At 51.1% G+C, this 25,074-nt stretch overlaps 2 protein-coding genes across 8 annotated transcripts in view; one reads left to right on the forward strand and one right to left on the reverse strand.

The window, feature by feature from the left end:
* The window catches only part of ASTN2 (astrotactin 2), a 331,851-nt gene that overhangs the window by 218,130 nt on the left and 88,647 nt on the right, over window positions 1-25,074 (forward strand). For all 4 annotated transcript variants that reach the window (XM_061476701.1, XM_061476705.1, XM_061476702.1 and 1 more), the window contains one exon: window positions 17,958-18,223. In XM_061476701.1, the coding sequence (XP_061332685.1) occupies window positions 17,958-18,223 (266 nt within the window). The remainder of the gene's footprint in view (window positions 1-17,957; window positions 18,224-25,074) is intronic.
* Window positions 1,837-8,927, reverse strand: TRIM32 (tripartite motif containing 32). 4 transcript variants are annotated; one of them, XR_009747464.1, is made up of 4 exons: window positions 7,761-8,927; window positions 7,135-7,203; window positions 4,358-6,982; window positions 1,837-2,253 (listed from the first exon to the last, which is right to left on the reverse strand). XR_009747464.1 is itself a non-coding variant. In XM_061476706.1 (3 exons), exon 3 carries the CDS (start codon window positions 6,913-6,915, stop codon window positions 4,972-4,974), a length of 1,944 nt encoding a protein of 647 aa, XP_061332690.1. In that variant the 5' UTR covers window positions 6,916-6,982; window positions 7,135-7,203; window positions 7,761-8,927; the 3' UTR covers window positions 1,837-4,971. The 4 variants fall into 4 exon arrangements, 2 of the variants coding, with proteins under 2 accessions (XP_061332690.1, XP_061332691.1); XR_009747463.1 differs by having other exon boundaries at window positions 1,837-2,584; XM_061476706.1 differs by having other exon boundaries at window positions 1,837-6,982.

Below are 25,074 nucleotides of genomic sequence, written 5' to 3' on the forward strand. Positions count from 1 at the left end.
TAATAATTGAAATAAAATTAATAATAACAGAACAGGGAAAAGAGAGAGACGACTAAAACCCGAGACAGACAAGTGATGTACAATGCAATTGCTCCCCACCTGCTGACTGAGACCCAGCCCATCCTGAGCAACAACGATGTCCCGGCCAACTCCCCCCAGTTTCTATCCCGAGCACAATGTTCTGTGGTATGGAACATCCCTCTGGCTAGTCTGGATGGGGTGTCCTGTCTCTGCTTCCTCAGCTTCTCATGCCCCTCCTCACTGGCAGGGCACGAGAGACTGAGGAGTCCTTGATTAGAGTCAGTGCTACTGAGCAATAACTAAACATTGGTGTGTTATCAGCATTACTCTCAGACTAAAGCCAAAACACAGCACTGCACCAGCTACTAGAGAGAGACTTAACTCTATCCCAGCCAAAACCAAGACAAGGAAATAGTGGCTTTCCCTTATACCTTCTTGCTCAGAAGCAAAGCGTACAGAATTTCCCTGTCCTTGAGATCCTGTAACAACCACTCTATTGCCTTTGTTAACAGTCTTGCTTGCAGTTTATGTCATTCTATGTATTTCAAACCCTCAAATTCTGACATTTTGTTCGAAGGAGGAAGAAACAATCTCGTGGTTGCCACAAAATTTAGTTTCGTCTAAAATATGTCTGTTCAATGACCTCATGCACTGCCTATTGTAATCCAGAATTGCCAGGCAAGCCGAGCAATTAGTTGTGCAGAATGAAATAACTTTAAGTCCTTGCACTGAGTAATGACCCAGAAAAATCACTTCAGCTATACAATAGAAAAGACTCAAAACATCTGGCTTTAGTTCTACTTCCATAGCTCTGCCCCCTTTGATTAAGAACCAGGCTCTCCCCCCATCCCTTCAGAGACCTGGGCTGTTGATTGCTGCCCAGAACGAATGTTCGCAGCGTAGTTGCTGCTACCCTAAGAAATGATAACTGCTCATAAACCAGCACCTGCATGGCAGTTGTTGTGCACGCATCGTGTGCTTTGATAAACCAGCAACTGGTGTCTGCTTAAAGAGCTGCTTCGTAACATCTGAGATGAGCCCCAGCGCTAAAATCCTTCACCCAGCACAGCAAACCCAGCTGGATGATGGGACCAGGGGAGAATCTGCACATGCTGCTGATGGACCATTTGAATGCTGAGTAGCAAATTGCTTAGTTCTCCTTTGGCTTCACCTACACACACTGCTTCTGCTAGGGTTTACTTGCAGCATTTATCAGAAGTAGCCAGAATAATAGGTAAATCCTCCCAGCAGCCCTCCTACATGTAGATGTGGCACGTGGGGACATGGTTTAGTGGTGGAGTTGGCAGTGCTGGGCTCATGGTTGGATTCAATGATTTTAAATGTCTTTTCCAACCTAAATGATTCTACCAGCCCCAGCAAATGTGTCACTTCTGCAGCAGGGCAGAGCTGAGGCAGAAAGCTGCTTGATGGTCAGGATGATGAGGGGGTTGGATGAGGAAGCTTTCAGCCAGGCCTCCACATCCTGTTATGGAGCATTTAGTGCCAGTGAATTTGAACCAGCTCTTTAAAACATCAGGTATCACCTGCAGTGAAAAGATACTGCCCTTGTGGGAGTATCAGCATGAATTAAGGTGGAAACTCCAGTATTTGTTTATGAGGTGGGTAGGGAAGCATCAGATAAAGTTATGTGAGACCTGCCAAGGAGATCAGATTTATCCTCCTAACCCGATGGCATAAAAGGAGTCTCGTAGCCATTGTGTTCCCAAGTTGAATTCCCAGTGGCTGTAAAACCCAATCTGCCACCAAAGGGAGGAGATAAAGTGTTTTTAATAAGAAAACGGGCCATTTGCAATGCGCTTTTAATTGGATCAATTTCTCCTTTATTACACAATCTTTAAAGCCCAAACACATACGTACGACCAGACAAGCTCTTTCTCCAGGTAGAAAGCAGAAGCCAAACTATTTCATCACGCTCCTTAATGATTCCAGTTCACGTTGTTTGGCAAATGATCACAACACTGGAGGGGAGGGAACCAGGGTGAGAAATACAGCTCTGCAAAACCCCCTCACGGTCACTGTTGTGTTCTAGCAGGGGATGTGTGCACCCTGCGGGAGGAACAACAGGTTTTCAGGTCCTCCTTTTACCTCTTTTCCGCCTGAAAGCCAAGAGCAGACAAAGAGCTGCAGGCGACACATAGCACCCCGAGGTGCCAATCGCAGTGTCCTGCCCCAGCAGTGCCTTGCAGGGTGGTGTGATTTCTCTTGGATCATCTGAGCGAGAAACAGATGACAGACGATGCTTTTGTTTGAACTGTATAACCAGGAACAGGCTGGAGGAACCAACTGCTCAGTTTACTGGACCAGCTTTTCTGTCCCTTCAAGCACTCCAGGAGCTGTTATTGCTGGTAGTGTGATGTTTATTGCAAAAAAAAAGCTTAAATAGATCCATGCGGACAGAAAATGACAGAGGTACATATTAGCATAGATAATATTGCTTCAATTATTCAGGTCCATTGTAGCTTCCTGCTTGGAGCAGTTCTTGGAAACAGGAGAAATGTTGAAAAGAGATCAGTAGGAGAGGAACTGTGCTATTGCTGTAACACTGGAAAAAACGCCTTGAGTTACAACGTAATTAACTGCAGAAAGGCCTGGTAATAGTTGTCATGTCCCCAAAACATACATGCAAGGTGAGATCAGCTCCCCATATTGCTGTAACATACCTCAGGCAACTGCCCCTCCCACCCCAAAAAGAGAAGCAGAGAATGTGAATACTGATGTGCAAGTTGGCAGCTTCAGCAAATGAAGGAGCAGTGCAGGAAAAAGGGGGGGTTATCACAGAATCATTATAGAATCCCAGCCTGGTTTGTACTGGGAGGGATCTTAAAGCTCATCCCGCTCCAACCCCCTGCCACGGGCAGGGACACCTTCCACTAGAGCAGCTTGCTCCAAGCCCCTGTGTCCAACCTGGCCTTGAACACTGCCAGGGATGGGGCAGCCACAGCTTCTCTGGGCACCCTGTGCCAGCGCCTCAGCACCCTCACAGGGAAGAGCTTCTGCCTAAGAGCTCATCTCAGTCTCCCCTATTTATGTTTAAACCCATTCCCCCTCGTCCTGCCCCTGTAGTGCATGAAGGGTTCAGTTCCCATGGGCTCCCTCAGCACCATCTCCCATGGGAGTGTCTTAGCTCCTGCTCCCTTCTCCACAACCTCTTTCCATCCTGTTATAGTAAGAGAAATAGGAAGATTCCCTGATGGAGGGGCACCCCCATCAGCTGGGTGTGTGCTGTGCTGGGCCTCTTCAGTGCTTTGGCTGAGCAGAACAGGGAGAGGAAAAGAAAACCCCACTAAAATCTGCTCCCAGCACTTCTTCTACAAACCTTGTGAGTGCCAAACAACAGGCCGGAGCTTGCAGTGCCTCTGAAGCCGACTTAACTTTGCTGTTTCATTAGGGGAAAGTATATGGGAGCTTAAAAAGAATCACTTGTTGCATCCATGTTGTAGCACAAGTAGCAAACAATTTGCTGTAGCATGGCAGCCACCATAAAATCAGCTTTTAGATTGTCTGTCATGCCCCCAAATTTGCAACTACATTGTTGATAGCAGCAAATAAACACGCTGCAGTGTAACTATTATCTGTGGCAGATTAACATGCTACCACTGTGCCCTATTTAAATGCATCTTTCCTTCAATAAGCTATTCTGGGCAAGCAGCACCACACTGAGGTACACATTTATCAGCCAGGGGAGTAGCACTGTGGGGGCCTTGGTTCACACAGCTGCAGTTTTGTGCTTCATTTGGCCCAAAGCCGTGATGAACATGAACTCTGGAGCCTGCTGGTGCTGTAACAAAATGTATGTGAGGAATGTAGTGTTTTGCTGTGCAAGGAGGAGAAAAAAAAGCAGTACATCAATGGATGTGGTTCCAAGTATTAAAGAAAGAAAACAACCCCCCCTCCCCTCCTCATCTTGGCAGTGAGCAGCTTGCAGGTATAAAGTGCAGATGAAGTGGAAGCCTATTGCTAAATGGAAGAGTCTGGAATGCAGAATAATGAAGTGCAGGTGAATGTACAGGATGTTCCATTGAATCTCATTTACTACAGACGTATTTCCCCAGCCCTTTCCCACCACCTCCCAGTAAAGCTTTAGATACCAGACATACCTTCCAAAGCCAGTTTCCAGGATACATTTAACAAGAAAACAGTAAATATCAACCATAGGTTCATAGGTTCCCTCCCCCCTTATATTTTTTCCTCCAGCCCCCTCCCCTTTTATCCCCTTCTACCTAACAGAACTCTCAGTAGTAATAAAAACCCTGCTGCCACCAGAGAGGGCAGTTCTGTGGCTCAGCTCAGCCTCCCACAGTTGCCCACTACTCACTTGATGTTGAACAGACACGGTTCACCAACGGCACCACAGGGGTGATCTCCTGAATACCCAAAAACCAGAGAGAGAAACCCCTCCCTCATCAGTCTGAAAGCACAGCTCCATCTCCACGCAGTTTAAGAGGGCTATTTCAGTTGATGCAGTGCTGCAATCAGAAATTGCTTTCCCAGGTAGTTGCCCAGACAACTGTTACCCAGTTCCTTGTGAGTTCCACAGCAAGGACTGCCTCTCTGGTTCTCTAAGGGAAGGTGATTTAGAGCAGTCAGTGTTTATGGCACAAAGATACAACGGCTGAAGCTGGTAGTGTAGGTGATGTGGCGTAAGGAGGTGAGAAGGTTTATGGAGTGACCAGTCATTTAACAAGGAACCAATACTCCAGGATAGATCCTTTCCCTTGGCACTTGTTTTTTATTGTATGGATTTTATATATAAAACAGAAGAAGAAGAAGCAGACCACCACCACATAGGCTATTTTGTTTCTAAACACAAAACACAGCGGCCTCTACGTTGACCTCCCCTTTGGTTATGGCACCATCTTCCTGAATGCTTGACACTGGCTCCTGCCAGATTGCAATGAGGCTGGAAGAATCTCTGCTTAGAGACATGCTTTAAGGGGTGGAATATCTTCTCAGGTGGTAACTGTAGATTTTAATGCAATGATCCCAACAGTCCAGCACCAGCAACTGCCCTTTGGGAGTAATGGCAATACCAACCGGGCAGATGAGTCCTTCCCGGATTAAGATGTTATAGCCCCCTCCTTTAGGAAAATGCAGGATTTCTTTACGGCTGCTGTCAGCAACAATGAGGTCTCCCCTGGCATCTACGCACATCCCAGCAATGCACCTGAAATCCTCATTCTCAGAGAAGAAGTGGCTAATCTGGCGCCCCAGCTGCCCATCTGGGCCAACAGAGCCAATTGAAAAGCCTCCTTCTAAATGGTGCTCGTACTGCCGGTTCTCCAGGTTAAGCCCTAGCCCTTGGGTAAAGTATATGGTCCCTTCAGCATCGCAGGTGACAAACTTGGGGCGCACTGCACTACATAAGCAGCTGTACTTCACTACCCCCACGCCACGGTCCACTGTGAAACACCAGAGTTTGCCTCCTTCCACATCAGTCACTACAAACTGGCCCGAAGGCAGAGCAGCGATGCCCCAGGGCTTGCTTAGCTGGCTCCGGTGACACGCCACGCAATGGCCATCCATGGTGTAGACCTTGAAAGAGTTATCGTAGCTGTCGGTCACACCTATGAGGCCGTGGCAGTTCATGGTGACAGAAAGGGGTGTCAAATTGGGTAAGTCTGCTCCAAGGAAACTCAACACAAAGCTGTCGATTCCGCTGGGGCTCCGGCGGATCTCCTTTAGGAAGCCCTTGCGGGTAAAAACCTGGATTCGGAAGTTGCCTCTGTCTGCAACAAGCACTTCACCCTGCAGGGTGACATGTAGGCTGACAGGGAGGTTAAACATCCCTGGCAGGCTGCCCTTGGAGCCCATCTTCCTGATGAAGTGACACTGCTGGATGCTCGTGGCTGCTTCAGGCATCCTTGGCTTGGCTGGGGAGGAACTGGGTGTGCAGCTGGGCTCCTCTTGCACCAACTCGGGCTCCCTGAATGATGCTGATGAGGATGCTGCAGTTTCCATGAGGGATTCCTCCACGTTAACAGTGCGGGGCTTCTTCACCACCTGCCCGATCTGCAGTGGTCCCACATGGCTCACCTTCAGGAGTTCAACCTCTTGAAGAGTCAACTCCCTTGGAAGACTGTTTGTCAGTTCTGGTTCTTCCTCATCTGCTGCCTCCTCTAAGAGGGCTATATCTCCCTGCTTGATTTTGGCAAGGAAATAGTCACAGCGAGACATGATCTGCACTTCTGCTAAGTTCAGCAGATAAGCTTGCTCCTCCATGACCTGATTATTTACCTTCTCCACTTCTGACAAAGAGCTGGTGAAGAACTTGCGTGACCTGACCAGCTCCTCCTGGATCTTGCGCTCTTCTTTGCTGTAATCTTGCAGAACTGCTTTGTATCTAGACTGCAGGTCTCTTGAAACACCTTCCAGAGACGCTTTTCTTTTCTGCAGATCACCCATGAGCTCCCGAAGTCTGGCAAGCCTCGTCCCAAATTCCCTCCTACGCTCTTCAGCAGCCTCTTTGATAGCAACAACTCTATGTCCTTGAGGCATGTGTGATGACTCCTTGCAGGGCTCACATAAAACCAAGCTGCAGCTCTTGCAGAAGTGTCTTGGCAACCTTCTCCCACAGACCTTGCACATGAGAAGACCCACTGCTTCCCCCAGTCCAGCGGTGTCTATGATTTTCAGCACAGTCAGGTTGTCAGTCATCTGAGCTAAGCTTGTGATCCGTGTGATTTTGCTGCAGAAGGGGCACCGGATCCCATTAATGCTGTTTGCCAGGAGCTTCTCCAAGCACTGTTTGCAGATGGTGTGCCCGCAGTGTAAGAGCTTGGGTCTCAGGTGCTCCTCAGTGAAGGACTCCATGCAAATGGGGCACTCCAGGACCTCTCGGAGTGCATCCGAGTTGAGATGAGGGGCGACAGCCATGGCTCTCCAAGGCAGCTTTACCCAGCACAAAATCTTCTTCTTGCATCTATTCCGAGGTGCTCCAATTCTGTCCAGAGAGAAAAAAAAAAAAGGAAATGTGATTTATGTCATCAGTTACATATACATGCAATTTCTTTCTGATTTATCACCCAACCCTGGAAAAAAAGCAGCCCAGTTAGCATTGCCACCTTTGGAAAGGATGAATTAGTCATAGCTAACCTCAGAGTAGGCAAACTCCAGCCCCAACTTGCAGCTCCTGGTGTGATGAACTATTCACTCGCAAAATTTCTAAGTAGAACAGAAAGAAGCGTTAATGGCAGCAATAAGGAAGCCCAATAGATATTGATGACTGAATCATCTCCTCATGGTGCCCATCTCCTGCTGCCAAGCCTCTGAGTTTCCATAATTTACTGAAACCCGGGGAGATTAAACCAAGCATTCAGAATGCTGCGCATCCAAAGAGGAACCAGATGGTGCAACGCTTGAGGACATTAATTTATCACCTCTGGAGACCTGCATTCAGATGTGACATCGGGAGCTAACAAAACAAATGTGGTTGCTTTACTCCTCATTTTTTTTCTAGATAGCCAAAATAAATCCTCAAGGCTTCATAGAGTTGCCAGGAAGGGAAACTAGGAGGGATGATCTGTCAGCTTCCACTTGTTCTGGGAATGACCGTACATACTGAAAGCAAACAGTGAAGATTCGATGCCAGTGTTATTTCTTTAACCTCTGCCACCCAGCATCATGCTCCAGCATGCCAATTAAACACAGCTCCACACGGAATAGCAGGAATTAGCACTAATGGAGCTAACAGAGGACTCCAAGCATTTGTTAATACACACCCCAAGTGCTCTCTGTTAGTTCTTGAACTTAGCTTAACTGCATAGAACGTCTCCTGGTTTCAGCTTCGCAGCATTGACCTCATTCTTGCCTTCTGGTTCAGTTTTCCAGCACTCTGGTTGCCATTCAGCTTCAATCCAGGTTTCTCCACCCTCACCTCCCTCCCAGCAGGGAGCAGATCCCGCTGAAGCAGCCGTTCAAAAGGAACAGAACAGGGGTCCCATCATTAAGTTGTTATTCAGTAGACTGAGTTTCAATAGTGTTGCTATTGCATGGCTTAGCTATTAAAAGCAACGGGGAAGGAAACGTTTCTTGTAGGGGAAGAGAAGGGGAGGGAAGGAGTTAGTCTTTAAACTGAAGAGCTGGTCACAGAGGGATGCAGACAGGCACCTTGTCCTGAACTGTGGCTGCATGCACGGAGCACTCTCACTTCCCTGCTGCTGGTTTGCCAGCTTCATCCTTGGGAGCATTTCCAACAGAAAAGTTCAGTTTCCCATTCGCTCAAGTGGGAGAAGGCAACTGCAACGAAGAGAAGTTCTTTATGTTCATGCTGAGAGTTACACAACTCCTTTTAGTCCTTTAAAGCCTGTGTTTCAGGAGGGGATTCAGCAGTGCAGCAGCTCTCATCCCACGCTGGGATCTGATCCCTGGCTCAATGAGCACAGGAGCAGGGAAACGCTTGGCACTTGCTGCTGCTGAATGCTCTTTCCTTTTCTTCTTGGCTCCTATCTCAGGCAGGGAAGCAGAAGCCTGGGCACCGTAGATCAGAAACCATCCTCTGAGGGATGGAGAAATCTGCATTTTAAAACTGCAACACAGGGTACCAGCTCCATTATTCTTATTTTCCTTGGAAATATGTTAGAAAACTTGCTTAGGGGAGGATGAGGGAGCAGCACAGATACCAGATACAGGGAATTACATAAAATACACGTGAAATACATCAAAAACTAGCTTTAAAACAACTGTTCTCATTCAGGAATCAATAACAGAGGGGGGTTTATTGAGTTTTAAGTTCGGTTTGTAGGAAGACGATTTGTCCAAGATTCCTTCCATGCATTTCCTTGGCATGCCAGCACGCGCCTCAACAACATTAGGTTAACTTTACTGCTGCGCTTCCCTTTCTCTCGTGCTCCGATGGAAGTTTGTTCTCGTGTGTCCATCATTCCAGTGACGCCGAGCAGGGACTGGGGGAAGCCTCAGCCCTGGGTCAGGCTATGACCTCGGTGCATTACATGAGGCAGACTCAAAGCGATTTCCTGCTGTGGTTTCTCCTCTCCCTTTAGTTTTCACCTACCGAGGCGCCTGGAATTGACCGCTGGGGTCCCCCCACCCGTTCAACCGCTCGGGGACAGCAGCAGGATCAGCTCGGGGGGGGGGGCTGCCCCAGCGCTCGGGGCTCACCCCCCGCCTCAGCAGCGCGGGGCCGCGGCTCGTCCCGCTGCTGTCAGCGCAGCCCAACCGCACCCACAGCCCCACCGCGGCCTCCACAAGGGCTCGGAGGGGGCGGACCCACCCCGGGGCTCCCACCCCATGGAGCCGCGGCCCGGCCACGGGGCACCGCGGGAGGGAGGAAGGGGAGGGGGGGGCCCGGCCGCTGCCTCGTCCCGCCCCGCCTGCAGGGGGCGCCGCCGCGTCCCGCCCAGGGCGCTCCCTACCTGCCCGCAGCTGCCGGGACGCGCGCGCGGCTGGCCGGCGTGCCCCGCGCGTTGACGTAACGTGCGTGACGCGACGGGACGTAACGTGCGTGGGAGGGGGGGCGCGGAGCACGACGGGAGATGGAGTCCTGGGTGGAGGTGGCGGAGCGGGGCCGGGAGGGACGAGCAGGGGAGGCGGAGGGGATGCGGGGATAGGAGGGGGTGTTAATGGGGTAGGGAGCTCGGTAGGGGCCGGAGTGGGGCTGCAGGGTGGTGATGGGCCTGGGTCTGCCGCCGCCGGGGGCTGGAGTTGAGGACCTGCCCGCATAGGGCGCTCCCGGCGCGGCCCCTCCTCCTGCTTGGGATGTGCAGGGGCGGTAAAAGCAGACAAAGAAAGGGAAGGGTTGGACTCGGTGAGTTTAAAGGTGTTTTCCCAACTGATTGATTCTAATTGATTATTTTCATCAGGGGCTGTAGCGATAGGGCAAGGGGCGATGGGTTCAGGCTTAAATGGGAGACTGAGATGAGCTCTTAGGCAGAAGCTCTTCCCTGTGAGGGTGCTGAGGCGCTGGCACAGGGTGCCCAGAGAAGCTGTGGCTGCCCCATCCCTGGCAGTGTTCAAGGCCAGGTTGGACACAGGGGCTTGGAGCAAGCTGCTCTAGTGGAAGGTGTCCCTGCCCGTGGCAGGGTTGGAGCTGGAGGAGCTTTAAGGTCCCTTCCAGCCCAACCCAGGCTGGGATTCTGGGGTTCACTGTTCTTGGTTTATTCTGTGCCAGTTCCTGATAATCCAGTTCCTTCTCATCTTCTACCCTGCAGTGGGGACCTGAGCACTGTCATGTTTTCAACTGGCCTATTGAAAACTCATCACTTGGTTCATTCCCACTGTGTTGGAGCAGCCTGTGGGCTCCCAGGACAAAGAGGCCTATTTTGAGGTAGAGAATAGCAAATATAATCGATTGCATATAAATATTGTCAGTGACATAAATATGGGCATTGGCAGCTGTGGTTGCTTGTGTGAGGACCTGCTCAGAGCACGTCCTGGTTCCTACAATGACACCTTTCTTGCAGTGCTGGCCGGTGCTTGGTGCTGCTGCTGTGGCACAGGCAGGAAGCAATGGGGAAATGGAGTGGGTTTGGGTTTGCCCTCGATCAGAGGAGAGCTTGTGCTGCCCGCTCATTGCCTCCTCTGCTCACGCTGGGTGGCAGCAAAAGGTGATCTCTCCAGCAGTCAATGATCATAGAACCAGTCATTTCCCTCCTGCTTCTTCCGTCCTCCTCTTTGTCCCTCCAGCCTTGGTTTCTGACCCCTTCCCCATCAGACAGGCTCTGTGCTGCCTGGGGCTGGTAGCAGTGGTCAGAGGCAGGGGTTTTAGCTCTGCCCTGGTGTTTCTTGGGGTCATGGTGGTGCAAAGGACACCAGTAACAGTGGGTCCCCTGTTCCCACTCAGCTTTCACTTGGCCATCACAAGACCGCTTCATGATGGCAGAACCCAGCTTTACTGTGACCTGGGGTGGAGGACCTGCACAGCACATCAGGAATGTCAGGGCTTGGGGCTTTCCCTGTGGGAGTGGGGAGAAGCAAGGCTTGGACAGGCAGGTCTATGGGAGCCGTGTTTTGAACACCCCAGTGCTGCCAGCATCACTGCTGGTCCCAGTGGTACCCAGGCAGTAGCCAGAATTGAGTAGGAATTAGGGAATGGAATGGGATAGGATAAAATGAAATGGAATGGAATGGATTAGACTAGAATAGAGTAGAATAATTCAGTTGGAAGGGACCTACATCTGAGCAGGGATCAAGAGCAGCAGCGATCAGGAGCAGCAGGGATCAGCAACATGAGCAGTGGATGCACTCAAAGGCAGCAAGAGCAGAGACAAACCCTGACCAGGGCTGCAATGGGTGAAGTTTATGGTCTCCTATTTCATGTCATGCTCCTGGCTCTGAGCAAGAAACCTCAGCGGGGTGCTCCAGCAGTGCCCTGGGGGTGTTGCATTGTCCCAGAAGGGGACACGGGGTTCACTCCTAGTTCTTGGCATCTCCATGGGAATGCGCTTTCAGCTCCTGATGTATTTTCCATGGAATAAAAGTGGATATAAGCACTAAACCAGGGTGTTCTGGTGGATGTGTGAGGTCACCCACACTTGGAAGTGAACAGTGTGAGGAAAAAATAAGTATAGAGTAAGGAAATAAGCTTTTAATGCATCTTGGGGTAGAAACAAAGGACCCTCGGGATTTAGTTGGGAGTGGTGACAGTGAGCTGCTGATGCTACCCAGCATGTACAGTATGGGGACCCTGTGCCATGAGGAGGAAGGATGGGGAGGCTGGGACCCCAGTCACCCTGGCACGGGATGGGGGGGCCAGAGCTGCCCCACACTGGTGGCCAGTCATCCAGCCAGCAGGGCTTGGGACATCTCAGCCATCCCATGGGAAATGAGCATGAGGAGGGTGCATTGGAGCAGACACGGAGCCAGCTGCTGGTACAGGGCTAACACAGCAGCCCATGGGGTCCAGAGCAGCAATTTGGTGATCCTGGGACCATCCTTGTGGGGCTGTAGTGGCTCAGAGGCAGGGGCACGAGCAGGGAGGTGCTGCCAAGGGTTGGATGAGCAGGGCAAAGCTTTGGTTGCTCTTCCAGGCAGTGAGGGCCGTGCAGGGCCTTTGATTCCTGTGATGAAGCAAGCACACTGGTGATGCCTGCACCATCCCCCTTTGTAGGGGTTGATCAAAGATCTCTAAAAGCTCTTCTGGCCTTTTCCTTTAGTACCACAGGCTTGCAAGTCTGTAAATGTCTCACCTGAAGCTGAGGTTACTGCAGAGCCTGCTCGTCTGACCTGTGGAGGAGATGGTCCTTGCTGGTACCTTCGGGATCACCCCAGGGCAGAGGGACTCCCATGGGCACACAGGGGTCCTGTGGGCCACTGAGCCACAAGCACCATGGCACAGCTCACCAGCCACTGCTTTTTTGGGTGTTGGGGCTGTGAGAGTGTGCAAGGTTCTGTGTTTTATTGCATTAGGTTAATCAGCAGGGAGAGGGGGGCAGAGGCAGGAAGGTGGTTGTGACTCTCCGGACATAAGAGGGGGAGAAAAGTGGTCACAGACCATCACATTCGGGAGATCATCACTTGTGGGCACTCAGGCTGTTCTGGATTTGTGTTGCCAGACTCATCATGCCGAGGCCGGAGCTCCATGCAGGATGAGGTCCCATCGGAGGGGCTGTGGAGTGCCAGCAGCAGAGCGAGCCGTGGTGCATCTCCAGCCCGAGAGCCATCCTCCCGCGGTGCCACGAGAGGGCAGCAGGTCCTCACGGACCGCAGCGGCCACAACTGCCCCGCAGCCATGCATGGCAGGTCCCATAGCACCCCAGTGTCACCCCTCCAGCCGCTCCGTGGGCTCAGCCGAGGTGTCCCATGGATACACATCTGCGGTTGCTTATGAGCATCAGCGTGCGCCCTTCTGGGGTGTGCACAGGCTGTGGTCGTGCCTTCACCCAGGCTTCCCACATGGGTTGCTGTGCCGTGGGGTGGTGGCATTCCCTAAATGATGGGTGACAGTCCGTAGGTGAATCCTCCATGGGACATGGCATTGGTGGTTTGGCACAGCCAGCCTGAGCCGCTGTTGGTGTGGCGTTTCCTGGGCAGCAGCAAGGGATGGCACTGTGCTGCTTGCACCCATGGGTGCATGTGTGATAGTAGAGCACTGCTGGCTCCCCTAGGCATTACACCAACACCTCCTTTGCAGCCCCAAGCAGTGGTTTCCCATCACGGACAGTGGGCAGCATTAAATCTGTTCAGGCTCTTAGCGGCCCTGGGGGTTACAGCACTGACAATATCTTACTGCAAGAGAAATTCCCAGGCAAACACAAGGATTGATTTTCTTTCTAAGTCCTTTCCGATGGATTTGCCAACAAATGGGGTCTTTTTCCACCAGGTAATAAATGGGCAGCCTGTGCCAGTGGATGTGTGTTGGCTGTAAATCCCCACTGCCCTGCCTGCTGTGGCACTAGGGCAGAAGTGGACCAAAATTGCCTCTTCCATGTGTGGAGTGCAAAGCCCAGGTCCTAAATCAGGGCCAGATGAGCAGCCTATCGGTGCTGATGGGGTTAACCTGCTGAGCCTGGAGGAGTCCCCACCTGGGTCTATTCCTGACATTCCCTCTGCAGCTTCAGCTGGAGAGCCTTCTCCTCTCCTCGTTCCAAGCTTTTTCTCCTATTCAAGAGCTACCACATCCTACCCCTGATGTGGCTGCGTACTTGTTGTAAGTGGTGTGATTCCAAGTTTTGGAATGACTTGGGATCTTCTGGAGCAGGTGCTGTATTAGAATGCTGGACCACTGGCAAACCCATCATCTTCTGGGAGCTCTCAAGACAAACTTGATTAGGTATTGTGCTGTTGTTATCACAGTGGTGTTATGGTGCTTCCCTCTTGTCCAGGCACTAGGAGGTGCTACTGGGAGTATTTCCTCACATCTGCAACTGCTGCATCCCGAGCAGGGACCCCTGCACAGGCAATCACCTCATGCTGTGGGGTTATAAACCCTGATGGAGCCCAGAGCCAGGCCAGCGCGTGGTACCTCTGCACACTCTGCGCTGCTCATCCTCTCTCAAGCCAGGCTTGGCAGAAGCTGTGATTTTACTTGTTGTGTTGTGCTGTTGTTGGTTGGTTTTTCCCCTCTTTCTTTTAAATACATGTTTCATGCAAACAAACTAATAACTCCCACAAGTTGCCGTGATGCATCTAACCACATCCGCGGCCCCGCGCTTCCAAACAGATGTTGCCAGAATCCAACTGAGTCACCAGCGAAAGCATGTTCAGATGCAAGTGCTGATAAGGAAGCCCTCTTATCCCCACTGCTGCTGCAGCTCCTGTAGCCAAGCCTCATCCTCCTGCCAGAACAGGACCTTTGGAGCACTCAGCAGCACTCACCTGCAAAGCCCTTCCCTAGGAGTAAAGCAGAGGTTTTGCAAGAGCAGTTTGAGTGCTTTGGGACGTTGTCCAGTTCTGGATGGAGCTTGTGCAATGTGGCTCTGAACCCTAAAGCTGGGTTTACTTAATCTGGACTGAGCCCAGCTTGCAGTGAAAGCAGCAGGAGGGTTTCTGTTGGCAGCTGGAGATGGCAGCGCAATGGGATGTTGCAGGGTCTGGTTCTGATTCTCTCCAATCCAATGTCAACTATTCCTTTGGCCTCACCAGGAATAGGTTTGGGCTGCCTGTGTTTTGTTCCAGAAGCAGCCATTCAGCCGGGCCTCAGCACTGATGGGTGCTGTACAAGGATTTAGGTAATCAAAAGAGAGATTGGGCCCCCAGGAATATATGTGATTATTCCAGTTCCCTGTGGGGAGAACAGGCTGGCCCTTGAGCACAATCCTTGCAGGCAGGCAGCAGAGCAGGAAGCCAGAACTCAGAGGTAGGAAAGAAGGACCCAGATCCCTTCTCCTTGGGCTACAGTTGCAATGGAATAAAAGAGTGTGTTTTAGGGACAATACCTCCCAGGTCTGAATCCTCTCTGAGATGCTGTGAGTGGTGGGTGATGTGGTTGGGAAGAGAAGGAAGCACAGTCTCCATCAAGATCACCAGCTTTCTAGGGATGAGGCTCCTGGAGCTGTTGCTTTCCACCCTGTCAGCAAGCAGATGAGGAGCTGTTCCTCCTTGCTGCCTGTCCTCAGCTTTGGATCAGCTGGATCCCAAGCAGGGTGTGCAATTGGCACTCTCACATGGGTTTTGGTAGCAGAAGGGGGGTGAATATTTTGTCAGGACTGCATTTAAGCCCCCAAAGCTCCTTGCACAACTGCTGCCAGGATCTGCTCTCCAGTGCTGATGACTTCCAAGTGCTTGTCTGTCTGAGAGCTGGCAGCAAAACCCATCTCCCTCTGCTAAGCCACATCCTGTTTCATCTTCCTCCTTTGGAGGTGCACCCAGAGCCTTTTCATCACAAGGGAACACTGCGTATCCCTTGCCAGCACACTGAACCTGTAAGCTCAGCTCCAGTAGCCCCTTACATCCCCAGGTTGTAAGGATGCAAAGGAATCCTTTCCCCTAAAGTAACTGGGGCTTCAGCTGTTACAAAGAGGATTAAATACAGAGATTTCCACCTTACCTGTGAAGTCTTCCATGAGGCACAAGGCTCCATGGTTAATCTGCTGTGGCTGGGTGCGTGGCTGTATGGAAAGGGAGCTGTGCTACTCAGTTTTCTGCCTTACTTTGATTATATATAAGACTTTATATATATGAGACTATATATGAGTTCTTAGGTATAAGTTTATATGAGAGTTTGTGCAGCTCCATTTGGTGACTGCTGCTCCTGAAATGCCTTTGCTCCATCTGGGTTTCCTTCAGGAGACAGGAGGAACCATTGCTTTCATGCCAGTCCCTTTGGAGAGCTCTTGAAACAATCACCCCCAGCTACAGTGTCCTTTCCTAGGGTACAGGGTACTTGCCCCAGCTTGCTCCTTGCAAAAACAGACTGTAAGTGAGGAGGACCAAGGGAAGTTGCTCTTCTTGCTTATTCATCCCACTCCTTACTGCTTGTTTGCACTCAAAGAGCCCCTGAGCCCACATGCATTGAGTGTCCTGTGCTTCAATGCAGACGTGGAGGGAGAAGGACAGAACAGGTAACTTGGAAGGGAGCCTCCAATGAGGCATTCCCAGAGTGATGCTCTAGCAGCTGGACTGTGCTGCCCATCACCCTGGGGCTTCTTCCAGGTGCTGGTGGAAGCCTGTGTGTGTGATTTCAACAATGATTGTCAGAAAGGCTGGAAACTCTGTGCCATATCTCCAGACAAGCCTTGGCTAGGTTTAGGCTAAGCCATAGCCTGTGTTAAGGCCACATCCAGATGTTTGATGCAAGTAGTCCAATTCTTAGCTGTAAAGCCAGTATTTCAGGAGGGAAGGTTTGATACCCTATTGCCAATCATGAGATAACTGAGTCCACATTCTCTTCAGTTCTGTGTTCATTTTCTCCCTTACAGCATGGCTCCAAAACTTCCTTCCCCATGGAGGACCTCCAAAATCACTGCTTCAGCTCTGGTGAAGAAGCTCTGCAGCCCAGAAGTGTCATTGTCATCTCCTTTCTCTTTTACATGTAGTTCAATAGTGATGTTAAAAATGTGTTGCCCAGAAGCAAGAATAGGTCCATGGCATCACCTTGTAGCTTCCCTCTTTCTGAGCCACCCAGTTTATCTGTCAGGGCTTCATGGTTTCCCCTTATGAGGCTTGAAACTGCCTGGAGCTGCTCTTCTAGAAAATAATCTTTCCAGGAGCCAGCCCCAACTCTCATTTTCCATGTCTCTGTACACCAGTGTCTCTAGACATTGAGACATCTCCTCACTGCCTTGTTTTGATTTATCTGAGCAGTTTTCCCTGCTTTTATTCCACTGAAACATGGAAATTTGCTTGTTCTGCCCGTGACAGCTTTGATCCTGAGCATTGAAGTGCTCCCTGTCAGCCAGGCAGCAGGGGAGGCTGGCCCTAGCCTGGAGCCCATCAGGAGTCGTGAAGGAATACTGTGTTTACTGGTGTTCCTAATTGAGAAGTGCCTTGCCACATCAGCTGCGTGTCACTGCGAGCTGAGGGCACTGAGGCAATCCTTGCTCTTCTGCAGCTCCATCGTGGGACTGGGATGTTGTTGCTGGAGGCAGCAGCTGTCCAGTTCATGGTGTTGGAAGCCTCATCCAGCCCATGGTGTTGGGAGCTTCATTTGGGCACAGGATGGAGAAAGGCTTTTCTCCTCCAAGTCCCTCACCAGGTTATGAAAGTTGGGCTCTCCTTGGATCAACCCAAGAGGAATCTACAGGTGAAGGGTTTAAATATAGGTGCGCAGGATGGAGATGGGAGTCCTGTCTCCTGTGCTCAGGGTAGCACCAGGTGTTGTACTTTGTCCTTAGCGAGTGTTTGGATCAAGCCAGAACAAAATAAGGCTTTCTTGGGTTTGTAACTGAGACCACCAGGAAGTTTCACAATGGGTTTCAAAGGGCTGAATAGTTCCTGAAAGCAGCATATTGACAGCTTGGGTTTGGTAATGCCTCCATCTCTCCCCATGTGGTGAGTTCATTCCCATACCCATCGTACCCTCTGCCCAGGGGCTCCATCCCTCAGTGCAGCCTCTTTGCATCCTCCTTTGGTTCCATCTCAGTGTCCTGGATAATGTGTCACGTAAAAGAGAGAGCTAAAGATCATAGAGAGAGGGCTGGTGTTGGGGTGAGCGTTGGGAGCACTCAGCTGCTTGCCCTGGTCCCTTTGGAGCGATTTCCCTTTGGCAGCTAGGATATACTTGGGTTTCATTTTGAAGTGCAGAAGGTGCATAAGCAAGTTACAAAGAAGAAGGAAGAGAACATGGTCAGTCTGTCGCTGTAGAAGTGCTTGTCGATGCTCGCGCTTCCTACCAATTCCCAAGCAGTGACCTGCAAGTCTTGTTTTTCTCTCCTTGACCTTTCTGGTTTCCTGCTCCCACCTGGCCTCCAGCACCTCCAGCAGCTGCGTTTATCCTGGCTGCAGCAGAGCTTGGCCTTGGGAATACACCTCTGCTGGGTTTTATTTAATGTTGTTTGGTTTCTTCCCTCTCCCCAAACCAGAAACAACCGAGCTCGGGAACAAGAAGGAGTTGAAATCCATGCCCTTCATCACCTATCTCTCAGGCCTGCTGACGGCACAGATGCTGTCCGATGACCACCTCATCTCAGGGGTGGAGATTCACTGCGAGGAGAAAGGGCGCTGCCCATCCACTTGCCACTTGTGCCGGCGCCCCGGGAAGGAGCAGCTCAGCCCCACGCCGGTTCTGCTGGAGATCAACCGCGTGGTGCCTCTGTACGCCCTGATCCAGGACAACGAAACCAGGGAGGTGAGTGATGGATCCTGCTTTAGTCACCCCTCGGTTTGCCTTCCTCAGTCTCTGCACAGATTTAGGCACTAGGAAGAAAGTCTTTATTATGAGGGTGGCGAGGCATTGGCACAGTAATAGTGGTAAACACTGAAGTTCATGCTCTCTGCATCTGTGTCCGCATAGGCATGTACAGAGGGAAAGCAAGGTCAGTAATAAGGTGGATATGAACATCTATAAAGTATGCTGAAAGTATTACATATATTTACATGTATTTTATATACATATTACATATATTTATATATGTTTACTGTGAGGGTGGTGAGGCACTGGAATGGGTTGCCCAGGGAAGTTGTGAATGCTCCATCCCTGGTGGTTGGACGGAGTCTTGAGTGCCATGGTTTAGTGTGAGGTGTCCTTGCCCATGGCAGGGGGGTTGGAACTCGATGATATTAAAGTCCTTTCCAACCCTAACTATTCTATGATTCTATAATTATTATATATATACATATATATTTCATGTATTTCCATCCAGCAGAGATAAGGCAAGACACAGGTAAAGGCATTTTGCCCACTTCAGTTTGTGTGGGTTTGTCATCTACCCCAATGCAGTGAGTTGCCTTTTAAAGCTTACAGCTACCACCCAATACAAGGCTGTGCTCTCAATTACCAGGCTCTGAAGTGCTGGGGTTTCAGTTTCATGGTGGGTGTCTGCCTGGGGCTGATTTATGATGCTTCTGTGTGGGCATGTTTGATTTCAGCTCTAAAACTGACCATTTCCAAGAGGGAGATAGGTGAAAATCCATTGCTTTGCCCACGTAAATTGCGTTGGAAAACCCTTTATTTCCATGCCATTGGGAACTGCTGTTTTCTCCTTGCTTTTGAAGCAAGGGCTTGAAATTAGAAGGGCTCCAGGAGTCAGGTTTTGCCTTTTGCTTCCCAAAGAGCATTTATTCAGAGGCACTTGTGCTGTGTAAGGAAACCCTTAACAGTGTGTAATGAGCAGGGATTTGGTCTGCCTCCCCGTGCTGCTCAAGCATCGCTCCCGCTCCCAGCAGTGGGAAGGAGCAGTGGATCAGGGCACTGCCAATGGTAATACTCCCTCTTTTCCTTCATTCAGGCACTGAGAACTACAGACTGAGCCGTGCTAAGAGGTTTTTCTCTCTCTCCTGTGGTTTAACAGCATTGGTCAGAGAATTTGCATGGTCACTGTTAGCTGTATCCTGGCTGGGGACTTTGGCAGTGCTGGGCAAGGAGCTCCCCACGGTCAAGGAAATGTGTTTGACAGTCCAAGCACCTTTTAAGGGGCTTTGTTCAATGGCTTCTTCATAGCTGACATGGCTGGTGTGGCTGTGGGTGGGAGGTTTCACAGGGAAAGGGCTGCTTTTGGGAACAGAGGCAATGATGGAGCCCTCTCTCCACTGCTCCTGGTGGGATTAAACTACCCCAAGTAAGTTTATAGCACCATTGCTGTTTATAGCTCCACTGCTCTTGTTGGGTTTTCTGATGACAAAATGCCCCCAGCACCTCGAGGGCAGGATGCTGTTGAGTGCATGTGATGGGAGAGAAGAGAGATGTGGTGACCTTGTCTGGTTTCTATCTAGTGAACATCCTGGAGCCAAAGGAGAGGAGAGCCATGTTGCGGTGGCCTTCCTCCTCCTCCATCAGATATTGGTGCCTGCTCTCACCCCATGGGATGAGCAATGGACTTCCTATAGCCCTGGTGTCCACCAAGAGGCATGGGCTGAGCAAGTGAGACCCCAGGTTTGCCCATTCTGCAAACCCCCATGTTCCCTGGCTGGGGTGCAGGAAGGTGAAAGGGCAGCTAATCCTGAAGGGCACTGGGAGGAACAGGGATGCCCAGTTTTGGGCTCCTCAGCACAAAAAAGGCAAGGAATTACCGGAGAGGGTCCAGAGGAGGCCACAGGGATGCTCAGGGGTCTGGAGCACCTCTGTTATGAGGAGAGATTGTGGGTGCTGCGCCTGATGAGTCTGGAGAAGAGCAGCCTGAAAGGGGATCCCATCCATGCAGATCAGTATCTCAAAGGTGGGTGCCAGCAGGATGGTGCCAGGCTCTTTCCAGTGGTGCCCAGTGACAGGGTGAGGAGCAATGGCCATAAACTAAAACACAACAAGTGTCACCTCAGCATGAGGAAGGACTTCTTTATGTGAGGGTATCAGAGCCCTGGCACAGGCTGCCCAGGGGGCTGTGGAGTCTCCCTGTCTGGAGCCATCCCAAACCCACCATGGACACGTTCCTTTGTGCCCTGCTCTGGGTGGCTCTGCCCTGGCAGGGGGCTGAACACAATGATCAGAGGTCCCTTTAACCCTAATGGCTCTATGAAACCCAAACCAAACTCAAAGTTGCTTTAGCAGAACAGCTTCTCCAGCTGCAGAAGTGCTTAGGGGGTGGTGTGCTGAGGGGGATGCGGGGAAGTGGGGCAGCAGAGATCAACCTCGCTCCTAGTGGGAAATGGATTCAACCCCCTGTTGTTTGTATTTAAGGAGACAAATGGATGTGGAGCCTGGATTTTAGGAGATCCCCAGAAACTTGTTTTAATTTGAGACTCAAGTAATCTCAGCATCTGCCTGCAGCCACGGCCCCCTCACAGTGTGGAGGCTCACTGGGGGCACCTCCCCACACTGCCAGCCCCATTGACCTCGGCAGGAGCCAGCACATGGCTGGGACCCTGGCAGGGCTCTCAGCAAGAGCTGCTTTGCTGCCTGTGCATGGACCATTGTTTGCTTGTGCCCCATGCACTGATGATGATGGAGCACATGCCCTTCCTCCCCTGGAGCAGGCTTGCTACTTATACAGACCATGGCAAAGTGGTGGTGGTGGTTTCAGAGGGAGCTGCACAAACCAGTGTCACTTTTCCTGCTGGATGCAGCCCATCTCTGTGCCCTTGCTGCTCACTTGTTCTGGTGGCTGTGTTTCAGCCGAGGGGAGAAGTGTAGCTGGTTTTGATGTCTTCAGTTGGTTCTTGGTCAGTTCTTGGGGTCACAGTTGTCTTGCAATTGCTGTTGGAAGGCACAGTGTGATGGAGCTGTGCCCTGGCAGTGCACTTGGAGCCTTTCTGTACATTTATACCAACCCTGAATTACCAGGATGGAGAGTCTGAAGGGCCTACAATGGGGTGAAACGTGCCCGTCATACCTCCATCAATGCTTGTCCATAAAGGTGGTGGGGAGCCCACCCTGTCCAGTGCAGACTGGGCTCACCATTGTGGCTTGGGGTATCCAAGTGTATTGCTGATGCTGTGACCCCTCACTTTGGCATTGACATTGCCCTCAAGGGCACAGCAGATGGAAAAGAGCACACCTGGAAAATGCAGGATCCTGGTCCTGGCACCCCAAGACCCTCTGCAGCAGGAGCTGACCTTGTTGGGCACTGTCTGGGCTTTGTTGCTGGCCTCGCAATCACAGCTGTGCCTGGGAGAGGAGCCCTTGACTCTTGTTGGGTGAACATTGTCCCTGCAGCCATCCCAGTTCAGCCCGCAGGGAAGCAAACCTCCGTCAGGGGAGTCCAGAGGTGTGCTTGGAGATCAGTCCTGGACTTAAGCAGCACTAGGACAAACATGAGCCTGAAGAGGAGGGACACGGGAGCTGAGGCAGAGGCTGGAGAAGTCAAACTGGGGCTTGTTTCTTAGGGAATAGTTTAGCTGTACCCTTTGAATCCCATTCAGGAGGGTGGATATCTGGGCCCTTCCCATTACCCTGTATCTCAAAGCTAGTTCTCCTGATACCCTCTGCCTATGTGGATCCAGCAAGAGACAGGTGAGGTTTTGCAAGAGGCTATGGTGACAAGGTGAAAGGCATCCCCAAGGCCATGGGCTCACTTTGGCACCTCATACAGCACCCAGAGGCCGGCGATCCTCCCTGCACACACACAGCTTCCCTAAAGCAGCCCCTGAAGGCGTGGAGAGTCAGTGCCAGGGATTTCTTTTTCCACCTCCAAAGCTGAAAGGGAGCCAGGGCGAACGGGGACATTGTGGAGGTGAGTGCTTTGGTCTGGGGTCTGTGTGGGGGGGACGACTTATTTGGTTTTGCTTTGGTTTAATATCTGCTAATTGGCCCTTGTCCTGCTCCTTGCACTCGAGCATCCTGCTGCAGCTCCAGCCCACATCCGACTCGCGTTTCCAGGGGAAGAATAGCAGCATTGTAACCGCTAGAATGAGGAGCTTTGTAGCCGAGGTGTGAAAGCGGAGCTGGCCCCGCAGCACGGGGCTTCGCTTTCCCCCGCTGCCAGGTTTTACAGTGTCCTCTGCTGCTCCCTCGGATCCCATCAATAACAAAAAGCAGGATTCTGCCCACCCTGGGTCCCTTCCAGCACCCTGACCTTTCCAGCACAGCGCTGCTGTGCCTCCCCAGGATGAAGTGCTGGTGATGCTGCTCCCCGGGGACAGGCAGCCGGAGGCAGGCAGGGTGTGAGCAGCACAAGATGAGATCACCTGCCAACAGCAGTAGGGAAACTTCATCCTTCTTCGCTGCGAACCTGGAGCAGACTTCCAGACGCGAACTGCGTGATCCTGGAAAGAGTCTCTGGCCTGGGAAATCCGTAGTTTTCCTCCTCCTTCCTCCCCGCCCCTGACATGTCTAGACTAAGGGGCAGCGTTTATCTCCTGTGACCAGCACGGAGCTTTAATGTAAGGGCATGGAAAGCTTTTCCTGCAGCCAAGCAATCATCGTGGTAGCATCCCGTTCGGGCTGTAAAATCCCTGCTTGAGCCTACGCCCCGTGTTCTTTCCCTTGATGCTGTTGCTATCTGCAGTCTGCCTGGAGCACAGCAGTGTCCAGGAGCTGGGGTCGGTGGTCCTCTTGTGCCAGGCTCCATATGGGGTAGCTTCGCTGGGTGGCTGTTTCCCTACACGTGGGGCCTGTCTGCCTGCATGACCCAGCCTCATTCCACTCTTCTTCCTTTCCTTCTGCACTGAGGAAGAGAACAAACAAGCAAAGACCAGGGAAAACAGTGCAAACCCTGCAATGGACCACATTCCCAGCTGCTGGATCGTCCCCACTGTCTGCAGCACATCCCTGTCCAGCCTGTGTGCTCATTGGTGGTGATTTTAATCTCCCTGTATTTTAGTTCTCCCAGAAGCTGAAGTGTGTGCACCAACCACAAAGAAACCTAGACCTAAAGAAACAGTGGAACCAGGATCTCATATCCCTGCCAGCCATGGACAAGACCAGATATTGACCAATAAGCATCCAATATATGCCATTTCCAGTATCCCATCTGGAAAGAGCAGCCCCTGTGGTGTTGCTGATGCTGATCTGAAAGGTTCCTTCACGTCCTGCGATTTACCTCTCTGGGGATGTCAACAGAAACCCACAGTTTGAAATAACTTAATGCTTCTCCCTCCATCAGCCAGGTCTAACAGAGGACAAAGGAAATGTTCTTCTGTATTCTGTTGCAGAGTGTCTAAGCTATAAAAGGGGCCCAAATGGCTTCCCCCTGAGCACAAATAACAACAGGAGAAAGATCCATATGCAATTGAGTGTAGGATAAATGTGCTTAGCTGATCGTTCGTTTCCCTAATATTTGTTTTATGAATAGGCTTAACTTATGGTAAGATGGGACTTTATGGTCCTCTCAGTCTTGCTTGTGTCAAAACAAATGAACTAGCCATCTAGGGGGGAACTATCAATCCAATAGATGTGTGTGTATGGGTGTGGGGAGTCAGGCCTATTATACCTTTAAGAGCAAATTAGATGCTGTTCTTATGATTCATAATGCTATATATCTAATGGCATGACTCGTCATCTAGAAAATAAACGTTTTGAGCCAGTTTCTCATCTCATAAATTTCCCCTCTGGCACTGAAGGACATAAACTAAATGGGCTGACTCACAGGGAAACAACACAACTTGGATACTTTGAAATGAAAGATAAAGTTACCTTTGGGCACACAGGGGCATTGAGATCCCAAGGAGTGGTTGGTGAGCACATTGAGGGCCACGCTGCCATCCCCAGCACACAGGGATGCTCCTGGGAAGCCCCTCATGCTGGTAGGGCCTGTTGGGGTTTCCTAGTTTGGTAGCTTTGGTGTGACCGCCATGGCGGGATGGTTATGGTGGAGATGGTCCTGTTGTGTATGCTGTCTCCTGCTGGGATGCAGGGGGTTTATCGCACATTTCCAAGCATAGCAGCAGGGACTGTAGTGATAGGACAAGGGGTAATGGGTTAAAACTGAAACAGGGGAAGTTTAGATTGGATATAAGGAAGAAGTTCTTTCCTGTGAGGGTGGTGAGGCACTGGAATGGGTTGCCCAAGGAAGTTGTGAATGCTCCATCCCTGGTGGTGGTCAAGGCCAGGTTTGACAGAGCCTTGGGTGCCATGGTTTAGTGTGAGGTGTCCCTGCCCATGGCAGGGGGGTTGGAACTGGATGATCTTCAGGTCCTTTCCAACCCTAACTATTCTATGATTGTATGACATATGGAGTTTCCCACTCCAAGGCAAATGAAGAAGCATCCTCAGCCACCACAAACCAGGGAGGTCCCTGTGCATTCCCACTTGAAGCTATCCCAAAGGCTGCTGCTGCCCATGGGACTCAGCACCTTCGCTGCATCCTTTGTCCACTGCTCTTGGTCTTCTGTGCCGTTGGGCTCCTGGTTTGGGTGGCAGCTGCTGTCCTGGGTTTGTGTGGTCAGTCCTGTACCTCCCAGGCTACGTTGTCAGAAGGAGAAAGGGAAGGAGAGGTTTTCACATGGCTGCCACCTTTGGGGCTGTGCTACTGCTCTTGCAGGGGAAGGCGACTTCAACTGCTGATCTCAGCCTTTGCCACTGCAGCCAGAGCCTGGAGCAGGCTGGGGAGCTGAGGGCATGAAGGGTGGGCTGGATGTGAGCTATAGCAAACACTGTGTCTGACTTCA

This window comes from Pezoporus flaviventris, unplaced genomic scaffold, assembly GCF_033815535.1.
Source record: "Pezoporus flaviventris isolate CSIRO_AGI_PZ_B2104156 unplaced genomic scaffold, CSIRO_AGI_Pfla_v1 ptg000097l, whole genome shotgun sequence".
In the NCBI taxonomy this organism is placed as follows: domain Eukaryota; kingdom Metazoa; phylum Chordata; class Aves; order Psittaciformes; family Psittacidae; genus Pezoporus; species Pezoporus flaviventris.